The sequence below is a fragment of the Oncorhynchus mykiss genome, chromosome 25, assembly GCF_057628025.1.
Source record: "Oncorhynchus mykiss isolate SJ-2025 chromosome 25, ASM5762802v1, whole genome shotgun sequence".
NCBI classification, from domain to species: domain Eukaryota; kingdom Metazoa; phylum Chordata; class Actinopteri; order Salmoniformes; family Salmonidae; genus Oncorhynchus; species Oncorhynchus mykiss.
In genome coordinates, this window is record NC_143046.1 from 59,498,006 (window position 1) to 59,515,845 (window position 17,840).

The following is a 17,840-nucleotide window of genomic DNA, read 5'->3' on the forward strand; positions in this document are numbered from 1 at the left end:
GTCTCCCAGGTGGCTTGTGGCAAACTTTAAACAACACTTTTTATGGATATCTTTAAGAAATGGCTTTCTTCTTGCCACTCTTCCATAAAGGCCAGATTTGTGCAATTGTTGTCCTATGGACAGAGTCTCCCACCTCAGCTGTAGATCTCTGCAGTTCATCCAGAGTGATCATGGGCCTCTTGGCTGCATCTCTGATCAGTCTTCTCCTTGTATGAGCTGAAAGTTTAGAGGGACGGCCAGGTCTTGGTAGATTTGCAGTGGTCTGATACTCCTTCCATTTCAATATTATCGCTTGCACAGTGCTCCTTGGGATGTTTAAAGCTTGGGAAATCTTTTTGTATCCAAATCCGGCTTTAAACTTCTTCACAACAGTATCTCGGACCTGCCTGGTGTGTTCCTTGTTCTTCATGATGCTCTCTGCGCTTTTAACGGACCTCTGAGACTATCACAGTGCAGGTGCATTTATACAGAGACTTGATTACACACAGGTGGATTGTATTTATCATCATTAGTCATTTAGGTCAACATTGGATCATTCAGAGATCCTCACTGAACTTCTGGAGAGAGTTTGCTGCGCTGAAAGTAAAGGGGCTGAGTAATTTTGCACGCCCACTTTTTCAGTTTTTGATTTGTTAAAAAAGTTTGAAATATCCAATAAATGTCGTTCCACTTCATGATTGTGTCCCACTTGTTGTTGATTCTTCACAAAAAAATACAGTTTTATATCTTTATGTTTGAAGCCTGAAATGTGGCAAAAGGTCGCAAAGTTCAAGGGGGCAGAATACTTTCGCAAGGCACTGTATATATATATTCATAACAAATGATAAAGAGAGAAATTATGCAGATATTGGAAAATATGCATTCATATTATTGTTTTGCTCTCACCTCTGTGAGCAAAGTTTTTGTTTTGCCTCGGTGTATCTTAATGACTTTATTCTAGTTGTAAAAGGAGATCTGTGGGTGGCTGTGGCTATGAGAGCACCACAGAGACAGTTTATGGAGGATGGGAGGGTAAAATATTCCATAGAGACCCCAGCCAGATGTCCTTTCCTCAGGTCAGACCTAAGACACACCACCACCTCCACCACCTCCACCACCACTGAGCTACCCTACGGACCACATTAGTGAATCAGTTGAACCACTTAATCATTGCTTATCTATAGGTAGACAATGTCCATAAAACACCAGCCCTTAACACTGTGACAGTCACCACCCACCGTAACGACACACACATATACGGGCACCGCGTATATCAGGTATATATGACACCTATATGGTGCATGTCTTATCAGCTAGCATTGAGGCATGAGTAAGTAAGAGCGTGAACCTATCCATCATCGGCTAATAATTTGTTAGCGTGGGATGTAATTACCGTGCACTAGGCAACGGCACATCTCCCAGGTAGGGATAGTCACATAGGCCTGGAGGGATTGAACAGTGTTTTAGTATGCAATGTGTATCCTGTCAGCCTGCTATCCTGCCTTCCAAATATGGAGGACGAGGAGGTAGGGTGTGAGATAATGAGGTATCGTTAGTGAGTATTCACAGTGTCTTATTAACTAATAATAACAGCAGTCCTTTGTTTGTTACCTCTGCTGCCATCAATTATTCACACTTCACAGATTTACTCATCATTCATTTATGAAGCATCTTGTGCAGCCCAGAAACTAAATGCCACCCAGAACCAAAACATCACTGTCAGAAAGAGAGAGTTATGTGTGTGTGTGTGTGTGTGTGTGTGTGTGTGTGTGTGTCACAGTGAGTATTGGTATCTCAGAGGAAACCATGTGGCCTATTTCTCTTTTACATTTGGATGCATGCATAGGAGGGTTTCTCATGAAGTAAAAATACTGGAAAATGGTGGAGTGTCACAAACAAACCCCTTTGACTCAGTAGCGGTTTTGAGCTGCCTGGTTGCTCCCTTCACCATAGCTCTACCGCCATTACAGTTCTACCTCCATTCCACTTCCTGATTGTGTTAGTGTACAGCCTGTGAGGTGTCAGAGTGGGGCTCCCGAGTCCAGTCACACGGCCGTTACTCTGTCCTTCCACACACTAATTGGGCTTTATAGCTTCTCCATACTTCGCCCCTTCTTAGAGGGGCTGACAAACAGCCTGGACTGAACCGAGAGCATTTATCTGCCTTGATGACCCCACAGGGACCCGAAACAGGTTTACAGACCATCCCTCCATACCCCTCTTCTATCTGAGTGACAGAGGAGGTATGAGAGGCAGCTAGTTAGAGGATGTTCAGTTACATGTTATACTAGTACCCTGCTCCACCATTTAGACACAATGGTGGGACACAGAAGGATATCGTCTGTACCGTCTGTATTTCAGGCTTATGTTCTCTCTGGTGAAATGATTTGCTTTGAGTGGCTGCTCAGGGAGGATTCCTGCTCTGGACTATGAAGAAACCGATGTTAATGGATGGGTGTGTGTGTGTGTGTGTGTGTGTGTGTGTGTGTGTGCCTTTTGAGAATGTACCTCTATGTGTGTGTGTACAGTATACTTGGTAAAGACAAAAGACACACAGATCCACCCTCTCACATGAAGGGTGTGAGCTGTGGATTTCCTCCCTCTCTAGGGATCTCACAGGAGGGGTGTGAGGCCTCTCAAAGTCCTCTGGTCCTCTGGGGCTCTTCAGACCGCACCGCCTGTTATTGGAGGTTCTCTGAATCAGAGAGGCAGACAGCCACTCGACGTGTGAGTGTGTGTGTGTGCTCGTGTATGGAATGTGTGTGGGAATGTGTGTGTTTATTACTAGCTGTGTGAAGAGGTGATTAAATGGACTGTACTGTATGTGCATACATTTTCTAAATGTGTATTAGTGAATGATTGCATATGACTGATAAACACTATGTGAGAATAATGAAATGCTAATAGTGACTGATTAGGAATGTGTATCTAATGACTTCATGCTGAGTCTCATCACTCCATGAAATCTGTGTGTGTGAGAATGCACCTGTCTGTGTGTGTTTGAGAATGTACCTGTGTGTGTGTGTGTGTGTGTGTGTGTGTGTGTGTGTGTGTGTGTGTGTGTGTGTGTGTGTGTGTGTGTGTGTGTGTGTGTGTGTGTGTGTGTGTGTGTGTGTGTGTGTGCGTGTGTGCGCGTGTGTGTGTATGTGTGTTACTTAGTATGTGTGTCAACAAGCTCTTAGAGTCTCACCGCAGAATTAGATGTTCATCCACACGTCACATTTTGAAGTTGCTCCAAACATCGAATTACTAAGTGTTTTTGACACCCTGGGTTATATGCCATTCATCAGACACTTTTCTCCAAAGCGACCTACAGTCATGCGCGCATACATTTTACATATGGGTGGTCAACTAATCAAACCCACTATCATGGCTTTACAAATGCCATGCTCTACCAACTGAGTTTAGGATAGGGTTTGGGAGAATGTTCAAACATTAAGGCTAGGTATTCAATCAAAATGGTTAAATTAAGGGTTAAGGTTTGGGATAGGGTCAAAACAAAGAAAATGTGTTTCCACCACTGGGATTGAACAGAATACCTTCTGATCTGGAGTCATTGGATTAGGGGTTAAAGTTTGGGATAGGGGTTAAAACATAAAGGTCAGGCATTCATTCCGAATGGTTACGTTATGGGTGAAGGTTTGGGATAGGATTAAAACAAAACCACCACTGGGATTAAACCTTATCCGGAGTCATGGGATTACTGGATTATTCCCATCCACAACGCCCTAGCAAAACCCAAGCCTACTTGATGGTAATAGCCCTCACAATTGCCCCTATCCATGTCCCCTCTATCCAGGACATGAATAGACGTCCAATTTCAGAGTCACTCTTGAGTGATCTGCCTGGTGTGTTACTCATTCCTCTCATCTTCTATGTGCTCTGTGGACCCACACGGTTCAACCTCTGCCTCTCATCTCACATCCATTCTTCATTCATCAGCCCTCCCTCCCTCGCTCTCTCTGAGCCAGAGGTCCTTCCTAAGGTGTAATTTAGCTGCCACTGCTCTGTAACTCCAGTCGTGGTCCAGAGGGGCTTGTTCACCCCCGACACCACCGACACTATCTGTCAATCAACCTTCCAGACAGTAAGTGGGTTCAAAGTGAGAGTCATTATTAAGTATGGCCTGAGTGGGCGGGATCTACTGCCCTGCCTTGACCCCTTGGCATGTTCACACCATAAAAAAACCCTGCTTCGTTTTTTTCTCACACATAATTAACGTTTGATGAATTTTCACAAAAATTCAGAGGAAAACAGAGAGAGGGAAAATAAACAGTACATATTTTCTAAAAAATAGAAGAAAAAAGAAAATACCATTTTGATTGGATTTCTTATGGGTAGCGGCAAAGGAACTCCCAACAAATCCCTGGATGCCATGTTAACAGCATCAGCTATTAATGCTTTGTCTAATAGAACATTGTCTAGTGATGTTTAGTCACACTAGGCGTTAGAGAAGCCTGCTGTAGTCCCTCTGTCTTAATAACCCCAGCCAGCCAATTATCTACCAGCGTTGAGACTTGATGAGAGTTGACTAATCTAAAACGGCTGGCCAAGCTATACTGCCATGGGCCTGTATTTGCCATCCAATATGCCTACCCCATTAACCTCCACCTTAAGATAAATCCGTTGGAATGACATTATTACACTTGATCAGCTCCATGAACAAACCCCTGGCCCTGGAGTTATATAACATAGAGATCCATTGAAGCCCAGTCATTTCATACACAGAAACTATATTTAAGGAATCTGATCTACAACACATATTTAGAAACAAGTTACAATGCAATGCCAATAGGATCAAACACAAGTTTGAAATTGTATTTATTATGGATCCCCATTAGCCGCGGCTGAGGCCGCAGCTACTCTTCCTGGAGTCCAACGGCTGGCCATGCCTTCCTCCTGGCTACTCCAAACCCAGCCAACAGCCCCCCCCCCCCCCCCCCCCCCCCCGCAGATACTTGCCTCAGCCACGCTCAAGGTACTAAACGATATCATAACCGCCATCAATAAAACACAGTACTGTGCAGCGGTCTTCATCGACCTGGCAGACTCAATAGCCTTGGTTTCCCTGATCCACCTATACACAGACGATACCATTCTATATACTTCTGGCCCTTCTGGCCCTTCCTTGTACACTGTGCTAGCTAACCTCCAAACGAGCTTCAATGCCATACAACACTCCTTCCGTGGCCTCCAACTGCTCTTAAACGCTAGTAAAACCAAATGCATGCATATCAACCGTTTGCTGCCCGCACCCGCCCGACTAGCATCACCATCCTGGATGTTTCTGAACTAGAATATGTGGACAACTATAAATACCTAGGTGTCTGGCTAGACTGCAAACTCTCCTTCCAGACCCATATTAAACATCTCCAATCCAAAATCAAATCTAGAATCGGCTTTCTATTTCGCAACAAAGCCTCCTTCCCTCACGTCGCCAAACTTACCCTAGTAAAACTGACTATCCTAACAATCCTCGACTTCGACGATGTCATCTACAAAATAGCTTCCAACACTCTACTCAGCAAACTGGATGCAGTCTATCACAGTGCCATCCGTTTTGTTACCAAATCACCTTATACCACCCACCACTGCGACCTGTATGCTCTAGTTGGCTGGCCCTCGGTACATGTTCGTCGCCAGACCCACTGGCTCCAGGTCATCTATAAGTCTATGCTAGGTAAAGCTCCGCCTTATCTCAGTTACAAGATAACACCCGTAGCACACATTCCAGCAGTTATATCTCATTGATCATCCCCAAAGCCAACACCTCATTTGGCAGCCTTTCCTTCCAATTCTCTGCTGCCAGTGACTGGAACAAATTGCAAACATCGCTGAAGTTGGAGACTTTTCTTTCCCTCACCAACTTTAAACATCAACTATTTGAGCAGCTAACCGATCACTGCAGCTGTACATAGTCCATCTGTAAATAGCCCACCCAATCTACCTACCTCATCCCCATACTGTTTTTATTTTATTTACTTTTCTGCTCTTTTGCACACCAGTATCTTTACTTGCACATCATCATCTGCTCATTTATCACTCCAGTGTTAATCTGCTAAATTGTAATTATTTGCTCCTATGGCCTATTTATTGCTTACCTCCTCATGCCTTATGCACACACTGTATATAGACTTTATTTTCTCCACTGTGTCATTGACTTGTTTGTGTCATTGGCTTGTTTATTGTTTACTCCATGTGTAACTCTGTGTTGTTGTCTGTGTCACAATGCTTTGCTTTATCTTGGCCAGGTCGCAGTTGTAAATGAGAACTTGTTCTCAACTAGCCTACCTGGTTAAATAAAGGTGAAATTAAAAAGTTAAGGCAGTTATATACAAATGTTAAAAATATGACGTTACAATTCACAACAGATTTCACAACACATTAAGTGTGTGCCTTCAGGCCACTACTACACTAACACATACAGTGGGGCAAAAAAGTATTTAGTCAGCCACCAATTGTGCAAGTTCTCCCACTTAAAAAGATGAGAGAGGCCTGTAATTTTCATCATAGGTACACTTCAACTATGACAGACAAAATGAGAAGAAAAAAAATCCAGAAAATCACATTGTAGGATTTTTTATGAATTTATTTGCAAATTATGGTGGAAAAAAAGTATTTGGTCACCTACAAACAAGCAAGATTCCTGGCTCTCACAAACCTGTAACTTCTTCTTTAAGAGGCTCCTCTGTCCTCCACTCGTTACCTGTATTAATGGCACCTGTTTGAACTTGTTATCAGTATAAAAGACACCTGTCCAATTGGTGGCTGACTAAGTACTTTTTTGCCCCACTGTATCTACAAGACAAAATCCATGTGTACGTATGTATAGTGTGTATGTTATCATGTGTGTGTGTATGATTGTGCCTGTGCCTGTGTGTGTCTCTTCACAATCCCCTCTGTTCCGTTATAATTTGTAAAAAAATGGATTCTACTGCTTGCGTCAGTTACCTGATGTGGAATAGAGTTCCATGTAGTCATGGGTCTATGTAGTACTGTGCGCTTCCCATAGTCTGTCCTGGACTTGGGAACTGTGAAGAGACCTCTAGTGGCATGTCTTGTGGGGTATGCATGGATTTCTGAGCTGTATTCTAGTAGTTTAAACAGACAGCTTGGTGCAAGTTAACACTAAGCTACAAAGAAAAATGGTCAACAGACACATGGCTAAAACCAAAACTCAGAACATACAACCATATCAGAAACAGCTACGATCCAGAACATTATGTCATCCCTCACCTAACCAGAGACCAAAGGTCCTTTTGTGCCCAGTTGAGAACCAAATCAAATCAAATCAAAATCAAATCAAATTTATTTGTCACATACACATGGTTAGCAGATGTTAATGCGAGTGCAGCGAAATGCTTGTGCTTCTAGTTCCGACAATGCAGTAATAACCAACGAATAATCTAACCTAACAATTCCAAAACTACTACCTTATACACACAAGTGTAAAGGGATAAAGAATATGTACATAAAGATGTATGAATGAGTGATGGTACAGAACGGCATAGGCAAGATGCAGTAGATGGTATCGAGTACAGTATATATATATGAGATGAGTAATGTAGGGTATGTAAATAAAGTAGCATTGTTTAAAGTGGCTAGTGATATATTTTACATCAATTTCCGTCAATTCCCATTATTAAAGTGGCTGGAGTTGAGTCAGTGTGTTGGCAGCAGCCACTCAATGTTAGTGGTGGCTGTTTAACAGTCTGATGGCCTTGAGATAGAAGCTGTTTTTCAGTCTCTTGGTCCCTGCTTTGATGCACCTGTACTGACCTCGCCTTCTGGATGATAGCGGGGTGAACAGGCAGTGGTTCGGGTGGTTGTTGTCCTTGATGATCTTTATGGCCTTCCTGTGACATCGGGTGGTGTAGGTGTCCTGGGGGGCAGGTAGTTTGCCCCCGGTGATGCGTTGTGCAGACCTCACTAACCTCTGGAGAGCCTTACGGTTGTGTGCGGAGCAGTTGCCGTATCAGGCGGTGATACAGCCCGACAGGATGCTCTCGATTGTGCATCTGTAGAAGTTTGTGAGTGCTTTTGGTGACAAGCTGAATTTCTTCAGCCTCCTGAGGTTGAAGAGGCGCTGCTGCGCCTTCTTCACGAACCTGTCTGTGTGGGTGGACCAATTCAGTTTGTCCGTGATGTGTACGCCGAGGAACTTAAAACTTACTACCCTCTCCACTACTGTCCCATCAATGTGGATAGGGGGGTGCTCACTCTGCTGTTTCCTGAAGTCCACAATCATCTCCTTTGTTTTGTTGACGTTGAGTGTGAGGTTATTTTCCTGACACCACACTCCGAGGGCCCTCACCTCCTCCCTGTAGGCCGTCTCGTCGTTGTTGGTAATCAAGCCTACCACTGTAGTGTCGTCCGCAAACTTGATGATTGAATTTGGAAGCGTGCATGGCCACGCAGTTGTGGGTGAACAGGGAGTACAGGAGAGGGCTCAGAACGCACCCTTGTGGGGCCCCAGTGTTGAGGATCAGCGGGGTGGAGATGTTGTTACCTACCCTCACCACCTGTGGGCGGCCCGTCAGGAAGTCCAGTACCCAGTTGCACAGGGCGGGGTCGAGACCCAGGGTCTCGAGCTTGATGACGAGTTTGGAGGGTACTATGGTGTTAAATGCTGAGCTGTAGTCGATGAACAGCATTCTCACATAGGTGTTCCTCTTGTCCAGATGGGTTAGGGCAGTGTGCAGTGTGGTTGAGATTGCATCGTCTGTGGGCCTATTTGGGCGGTAAGCAAATTGGAGTGGGTCTAGGGTGTCAGGTAGGGTGGAGGTGATATGGTCCTTGACTAGTCTCTCAAAGCACTTCAGTTACCTTAGCTTTCTTGGGAACAGGGACAATGGTGGCCCTCTTGAAGCATGTGGGAACAGCAGACTGGGATAAGGATTGATTGAATATGTCCGTAAACACACCAGCTAGCTGGTCTGTGCATGCTCTGAGGACGCGGCTGGGGATGCCGTCTGGGCCTGCAGCCTTGCGAGGGTTAACATGTTTAAATGTTTTACTCATGTCGGCTGCAGTGAAGGAGAGTCCGCAGGTTTTGGTTGCGGGCCGTGTCAGTGGCACTGTATTGTCCTCAAAGCGAGCAAAAAAGTTAGTCTGCCTGGGAGCAAGACATCCTGGTCCGTGACGGGGCTGGTTTTCTTTTTGTAATCCGTGATTGACTGTAGAACCTGCCACATACCTCTTGTGTCTGAGCCGTTGAATTGTGACTCTTCTTTGTCTCTATACTGACGCTTAGCTTGTTTGATTGCCTTGTAGCGGGAATAGATACACTGTTTGTATTCGGTCATGTTTCCAGTCACCTTTCCCTGGTTAAAAGCAGTGGCTCGCGCTTTCAGTTTCACGCGAATGCTGCCATCAATCCACAGTTTCTGGTTTGGGAATGTTTTAATCGTTGCTATGGGAACGACATCATCAATGCACTTTCTAATGAACTCGCTCACCGAATCAGCGTATTCGTCAATGTTGTTGGAAGCAATGCGAAACATATCCCAGTCCACGTGACCGAAGCAGTCTTAAAGCGTGGAATCAGATTGGTCAGACCAGCGTTGAACAGACCTGAGCGCGGGAGCTTCTTGTTTTAGTCTCTGTCTGTAGGCAGGGAGCAACAAAATGGAGTCGTGGTCAGCTTTTCCGAAAGGAGGGCCTTATATACGTCGCGGATTTAGAATAGCAATGATCCAAGGTTTTACCAGCCCTGGTTGCGCAATCGATATGCTGATACAATTTATGGAGTCTTGTTTTCAGATTAGCCTTGTTAACCGGGCTACTGCCTTTGGCAATTGAAGTAGGTAGGTTCAACGCCATAGATGAAGAAGAGCGACTATGTACTGTTGTCACGGCCTGACCTTAGAGAGCCTTTTTATGTCTCTATTTGGTTTGGTCAGGGTGTGATTTGGGGTGGGCATTCTGTGTTTTGTTTTCTATGATTTTGTGTTTCTATGTTTTGGCCGGGTATGGTTCTCAATCAGGGACAGCTGTCTATCGTTGTCTCTGATTCGGAACCATACTTAGGCAGCCCTTTCCCTCCTTTCTGTGTGGGAAGTTGTCTTTGTTTGTGGCACATAGCCCTTAAGCTTCACAGTTGTTTTGTATTGTTTATTGTTTTGTCGGCGTTATTTCAAATAAAAGGAATATGTACGCTCACCACGCTGCGCTTTGGTCTACTTCCAACGACACCCGTGACTGTCTGTGATTTAGGGCAGGTCGAGAATGAACTGCCATTTTTATTTCATTGTACTTTATATGATGATTTGAGAGTTATACTGTTTAATAAAATGTTGCAAAGAAATCAGGAACTATTCTTGATTAGATATGAAGAAAAATTTGAATGGCTGTTTAGAAAATAACTATTTTTGGTTGCAAATTTGATCTCCGAAGCTTCGACAAGATAAGTTGTAAACTTGAAATATTTTTGTTTTGTTTTCTCAATAGTTTTTCACTGCTGTATGAACGTATGTTTATATATACATCCAATCGGAAAGTATTCAGACCCCTTGCCTTTTTTCACATTTTGTTACGTTACAGCCTTATTCTAAATATGATGAAATCGTTTTTTCCCCCTCATCAATCAACACACAACACCCCATGATGACAACGCAAAAACATTTTACTTTTTATTTTAGCAAATGTAATGAAAAACAGAAATATCACTTGTATATGTATTCAGACCCTTTACTCAGTACCTTGTTGAAGCACCTTTGGCAGAGAATACAGCCTTGAGTCTTCTTGGGTATAACGCTACAAGCTTGGCACAGCTGTATTTGGGGAGTTTCTCCCATTCTTCTCTGCAGATCCTCTCAAGCTCTGTCAGGTTGGATGGGGAGTGTCGCTGCACAGCTATTTTCAGGTCTCTCCACAGATGTTCGATCAGGTTCAAGTCCGGGCTCTGACTTGTACCGAAGCCACTCCTGCGTTGTCTTGACTGTGTGCTTAGGTTCATTGTCCAGTTGGAAGGTGAACCTTCGCCACAGTCTGAGGTCCTGAGCGCTCTAGAGCAGGTTTTCATATCCTGACTAGTCTCCCAGTCCCTGCCGCTGAAAAACATCCCCACAGCATGATGCTGCCACCAACAATCTTCACCGTAGGGATGTTGCCAGGTTTCCTCCAGACGTGATGCTTGGCATTCAGGCCAAAGAGTTCAATCTTGGTTTTATCAGACAAGCGGGCTGTCATGTGCCTTTTACTGAGGAGTGGCTTCCGTCTGGCCACTTTACCATAAAGGCCTGATTGGTGGAGTGCTGCAGAGATGGTTGTCCTTCTGGATGGTTATCCCATCTCCACAGAGGAACTCAGGAGCTCTGTCAGAGTGACCATTGGGTTCTTGGTCACCTCCCTGACCAAGGCCCTTCTCCCCAGATTGCTTAGTTTGGCTGGACGGCCAGCACTAAGAAGAATTTTGTTGGTTTCAAACTTCTTCCTTTTAAGAATGATGGAGGCCACTGTACTCTTGGGGACCTTCAATGCTGCAGACATTTTTTGGACCCTTTCCCCGAGATCTGTGCCTCGACACAATCCTGTCTCACAATTCCTTCGACCTCATTTCTTGGTTTTTGCTCTGACATGCACTGTGCAACTGTGGGACCTTATATAGACAGGTGTGTGCTTTTCCAAATCATGTCCAATCAATTGAATTTACCACAGGTGGATTCCAATCAAGTTGTAGAAACATCTCAAGGATAATTAACGGAAACAGAATGCACCTGAGCTCAATTTTGAGTCAGGTGCAAAGGGTCTGAATACTTATGTAAATAAGGTATTTCAATTTTTTATACATATATTTATGCAAACATTTCTAAAACCCTGTTTTTGCTTTGTCATTATGGGGTATTGTGTGTAGATTGCTGAGGAATTAGAATAAGGCTGAAAAGTAACTAAATGTGGAAAAATTCAAGGGAACTGAATACTTTCCGAAGGAACTGTATGTATAGACATGCTTATCTTATTTTGCTACAGTAAATACAATGGACATCCTGAAGATGCCTGACACGATAATAAAATTAAATCATATGCTACAGACAAACAGAGACTGTGGTTTACTGGGACTGCATGGAGCCATCTGCCAGGGTGTGAACAGTCTTATGTTATGGCATTTCTGGGTCTGCCAGGGTGTGAACAGTCTTATGTTATGGCATTTCTGGGTCTGCCAGGGTGTGAACAGTCTTATGTTATGGCATTTCTGGGTCTGCCAGGGTGTGAACAGTCTTATGTTATGGCATTTCTGGGTCTGCGGCATGCGTTCTAAGGCTTTGTGAATTGCAGCGCGGCTAGGCTGGAGAGGAAAGAGGATATCGCTGGCACGCCGTGCAGAGAGTGGAGAAAGGGACTAATTAACATATCAATGATCCCACCTTCGTAGAGCTTCTGTCGGATAGTCAAAACACTTTGATAAGTATGCAAATGAGCACGGAACCATCTGAAGGAGAAATTAGCTGCCGGAGATGGCCGAGTGTGAACAGAGAATGAGAGTAAGGGAGAGGGGGCAGAGAGGGGGAGGTGGAGAGAGACAGAGACAGAGAGAGAGAGAGAGAGAGAGAGAGAGAGAGAGAGAGAGAGAGAGAGAGAGAAAGGAAGGAAGATGGGCGGGAGAGAAAGGAAGAGAGAGAGAGAGAGAGAGAGAGAGAGTATTTGAGCAAGGCAGTCTTAGCCAGGCATGCTGATGGATTGAGCCTCTCGTTTGTTTTATTTATCTTCAATTATCCGCTGAGCAAAGCAAAGCACTGGCTGGTGGGATGGACACGTCACACTAAGAGGAGGAGTGTTTCTTTGTCTCCTTGTTGTGTGTGAGAGAGAAAGAAAGAGAAAGAAAAAGAGAGCGAAAACAGAGATGGGAAATAGTGCATGGCTATGCAGCCTTCTCCATACTGTCCGTCCTCTCTCTTCTCTCTCGCTATAAAGACACATACGGTACAGAGCGCTGCTGTCTATCAACTGTGCTGACGTCCAAGATGGCGGCAAGACCAAAGCCAGAGGACCGCCAGCCTCTGAGGGGGTTTAAGTAATGACCCCATCCAGACAAGGGCAAGTAATTATAACACTGGAATGCCTTGCACGTGACCGGGATGGGAGATTTCTGTGGGAAAGATAGTGTGTGTGTGTGTGTGTGTGTGTGTGTGTGTGTGTGTGTGTGTGTGTGTGTGTGTGTGTGTGTGTGTGTGTGTGTGTGTGTGTGTGTGTACGTGTGTGTACGTGTGTGTGTGTGCGTGTGCACACGTGCGCGACTTAGTTTAGTTCCCAATTCACCGACACGGTCATCACATTCTACAATGATTTTGAATAATTAAAATGTTAAATTAACTGGATAATGTCTTGGACGGCCATGTTTCAGCTCTGACACTGGCGATTAAAGCTTCCACTAGAACTACTAGCCTCTCTCATTCCACCAACCAGAGGACAGAGAAAACCTATGTCTTAACAGAGATGGAGTTAGAACAGGTAGCTATAGACAGTTCAAAAGAACAGTATGCATATCCAAAACTGTCCACAGTTGCAGGGTACAACAATTCCACAAGGAAAGTTGATGAATACCCACGCAATGAATGCTTTGTTTTATCAGCAACTCGTTGGACCTCAAAGAGTTTTCATCGGGCTTAACTAAGGTTTAGCAATGATCCAGCTTCCTCAACTGTTCAGAACATTTCAGCTCAAGAGGAGCTGACGGAGAGAGAACGGCTCTGCCTGTATTTAGTAAGAGACAAACACAAGCGCTCTGTTTAAGAGACGAGTCTGAACGGGTCTGACGCATGTGATGTCATAAGGATTAACATAGTGTTTGTGGTGATATGGTACCCACGCTTGAGAACCACAAGTTAGTGTACACGTCGGTGAAAGCCGCTGAGGGGAGGACGGCTCATAATAACGGCTGGAACGGCAGACATGGAATGGCATCAAACACCTGGAGACCATGTGTTTGATGTATTTGATACCGTTCCACTAATTCCGCTCCGGCCATTGCAACGGACCTGTCCTCCCCAATGAAGGTGTCCCCAACCTCCTGTGACACACATAATATATACACAATAGTCACAGACTTTATCTGAAAAGAGGGGATTCTACCAATTCTTTTGACAGCGTATCTAGGAGACGCCCAAAGTGTCTGGTTCCGGTTATGTAAGGCAGCAACCCACTCTTTGTCTGACTGGGAAAGTGGGATTAGTTCACAATGAGCCTGGTATTTTAGAACAAAGGGGAAGGAATAGAACACAGGCATGTCCTTTAGAGAGGAGAGAGAGCCTTCCATTTTGAGTGCTTGTTTATGAATAGCTTTATGGAGAGCTTATGCACTAGAAAACATGATTAGCATATCCCACTGTACATATGCAAATGACAAAGGGATGGGAATACATATTAGTGCAGTAACCTGCCCATCAAACCTGGCTGAGGAGAAACAATTATGGTAGGCTATCGGAATGCGTTTCAATAAAGGATATACCAGTAAAAAAAAAATGGAAATCATTAGTGTACAGTAAAAGTGGAAAGAAGGGTCAATCCGTTACTGAAATAAGACCAAAAGGAGATGGTTTTACCTTCGATGTCTTGCATATTTGCCGCTGACATGTCCACTTCCATCACAGCCTTGAGTAGGACAGCTGTGATGAAACAGAACACACTGAGTATGCACGTAACTCACCATTCTCCACACTGAGTATAGACATAACTCACCATTCTCCACATTGAGTATGCACACAGCTCACCATTCTCCACACCGAGTATGCACGCATCTCCCCATTTTCCACACGGAGTATGCACACAGCTCACCATTCTCCACACCGAGTATGCACACAGCTCACCATTCTCCACACCGAGTATGCACACATCTCCCCATTCTCCACACGGAGTATGCACACAGCTCACCATTCTCCACACAGAGTATGCACATAACTCACAATTATCCACTCTTCCCTTGTTCCATCTGTCCATCCATCTACTATTAATATGCTGTTCAGTTTCTGTTTTCTTCACACTTTTATTGGATGTTCCGCCTCCTTTGAAATCATGTAACATTTCTACCTTTACTCTACACACAATGCACTCTTATTGTACTCCGATATGTACAGTATGCACTGTTATGGTAATTCACACTCCAATCTGGTCTTACTCCCTCACCTAGCCCCTCCTCTCATTTTAGCCTAATCCTCATCATAACCATCATAACCCTCTCCAGTATCACAGTGGCATATCTGCCCAGACCAGACCAGACAGAACCGTCACGGAAAGTCAAGCGTATTTGCCCTGATGACTATCCGCTCTCTGGGGAGCGACGCCATCGAGCGGCATTATCGGCATTATGGACGCCTCGGCCTGGAGATAGGCTGGCCATCGATCCGCTGACTAATTGCTATCTGCAGGCAGCGGTGGAGAAAAGAAAGAGAGAGAGAGCAGAGAGAGGGAGAGAGAGAGAGAGAGAGAGAGAGAGAGAGAAAAAAGAGAAAGAAAGAAAGAAAGAAAGAAAGAAAGAAAGAAAGAAAGAAAGAAAGAAAGAAAGAAAGAAAGAAAGAAAGAAAGAAAGAAAGAAAGAAAGAGGGGGAAGAGGGAGGTAGAGATGGGGAGCCACACTGTCTGTGGAAATCAGAAAGCAATACTGTATGTGTCCAGGTGGGATATTATTTATTGATAGGTGGGTCCAGAATGTTATGTCTCAAAAAAACTTATCCCAGCCTGTAAAGGACTTAATTAAACCCATGGATGAAAGTATAAAAGTATCTTTGAACCAGGATTAAATGTCCAAATAAAATACATGAGAACTCTTAGTGGATAACTGGAGCACCCCCTCTAGCACCAGGGTCAGCTCACTCTCAAATGTTGTTTTTTTGCCATCCTTGTAAGCTTGCCACATACACACTATATGATACATTTCTTAAACATAAGAATGAGTGTGAGTTTTTGTCACAACCCGGCTCGTGGGAAGTGACAAAGAGCTCTTATAGGACCAGGGCACAAATTATAATATAATAATAATCATTCATTTTACTCTTTATTTAGCCATCTTACATATACAACTTTATTTACTCATCGAAAATTATGAATGACTCACCACCGGTTAATGAGAAGGGTGTGCTTGAAAGGATGCACAGAACTGCAATGTTGAGTTGTATTGGAGAGAGTCTCAGTCTTAAATCATTTTCCACACACAGTCTGTGCCTGTATTTATTTTTCACGCGAGTGAGGGCAGAGAATCCACTCTCACATAGGTACGTGGTTTCAAATGGCATCAGTGTCTTAACAGTGTGATTTGCCAAGGCAGGATACTCTGAGTGCAGCCCTATCCAGAAATATGTCAGTGGCTTCTGATTCAATTCAATTTTCACAGAACCACTTGTTGCAACTTCGATGAGGCTCTCTTGTTCAGATATCGGTAAGTGGACTGGAGGCAGGGCATGAAAGGGATAACGAATCCAGTTGATTGTGTCATCCGTTTCGGGAAAGTACCTGCGTAATTGTGCACCAAACTCACTCAGGTGCTTCGCTACATCACATTTGACATTGTCTGTAAGCTTGAATTTGTTTGCACACAAAAAAAAATCATACAACGACGGAAAGACCTGTGTGTTGTCTTTGTTATTAATGCAGACAGAGAAGAGCGCCAACTTCTTAATCCTAGCCTCAATTTTGTCCCGCACATTGAATATAGTTGCGGAGACTCCCTGTATAATCCTAGATTCAGATCATTCAGGCGAGGAAAGAAAATCACCCAGATAGGCCAGTCGTGTGAGAAAGTCATTGTCATGCAAGCGGTCAGACAAGTGAAAATGACAGTAAAGAAAACTTTACGCTCGTTACCACTCCACTATGTCACCCTGTCATGGCATATGCGCCATCAGTACAGATAAACACATCATGACCACCAATGTCCATTTGATGTCACAAAGCTGTCCAGTACTTTAAAAATACCCTCTCCTGTTGTCCTGGTTTCCAGTGGTTTGCAGAAGAGGATGTCTTCTTTAATTGACCCCCCCCATAAATGTATCGGACATACTGTATACCAGGAGGTATGCCAGGCCAGATAGGCCAGTATGCCATCACCCAGATAGGCCAGTATGCCATCACCCAGATAGGCCAGTCGTGTGAGAAAGTCATGCATAGAATTCACTGGCTTGTATGCTGTGAAACAGTGCTATTTGATGAAGTCATTGTCTGTATAGTTTTTTGGGCCTTTCCCCTCAGCATTGTCCCAGCCATGCTGAGGGAAAAGCAAGCTATTGTCCTAGCAGGAAGAATGAAGTCCTCCACAATAGTATGGGGCTTGCTGTCCTAGCCACTCGGTAGCTCACCATATAAGATGCTTCTAGCCCCTTCTTATTAATGGTATCTGTTGCTTTTATACATGTCTTACTACTTGAAAGTTGTCTTAAATCTTACTCAAAAAACTCCATGTGGCTTATTTTTCAAATTGGTATTTTTTGTTTCAAAATATCTGCGCAAGAGTGAAGGTTTCAGCGAGTTGTGAGATAGTACTTTTGCACATATAACACATTGTGGCTGAGGAAAGGCACTACTCCCAATATAAGTGAACCCCAAATCAATGTAGTCCTCATCATATTTGGCCTCTTCGATGGTCCAACGTCCCTGTCTGTTGTTCGGTGCTTTCCCGGGTAAGGCGGCAGTAGATCTTCGGCTGCATCAGATTCACAACTGTTAGTGTCCATGCTAGCTGGGCTAACAACAAATGTAGAATTACTGATGCTAGCATTGGATGTGCTCGTGGAAGCAGAACAACTTGTGTCGTGGACGGGTGCAGGTAGAGCTGGTATGTGTCTTCATGAACACGGGCCTTACTTTTTTTTAACCATTTATCAATTTTCGAGCAAAAGGAATGAGCAGCAGCTTTGTGTGGCTACATACGGGCC

The 17,840-nt window shown here is 44.2% G+C and overlaps 1 protein-coding gene across 7 annotated transcripts in view; it reads right to left on the reverse strand.

Annotated features, from left to right (window-relative positions):
- LOC110505383 (myelin transcription factor 1-like protein) overlaps positions 1-17,840 on the reverse strand; it is a 144,257-nt gene that overhangs the window by 77,444 nt on the left and 48,973 nt on the right. For all 7 annotated transcript variants that reach the window (XR_016491910.1, XM_036962448.2, XM_090220651.1 and 4 more), the window contains exon 5: positions 14,520-14,582. Coding sequence is in view for 6 of the 7 variants with exons in the window: in XM_036962448.2 (XP_036818343.1) it covers positions 14,520-14,582 (63 nt within the window). In the remaining variant the exon portion in view is untranslated. The remainder of the gene's footprint in view (positions 1-14,519; positions 14,583-17,840) is intronic.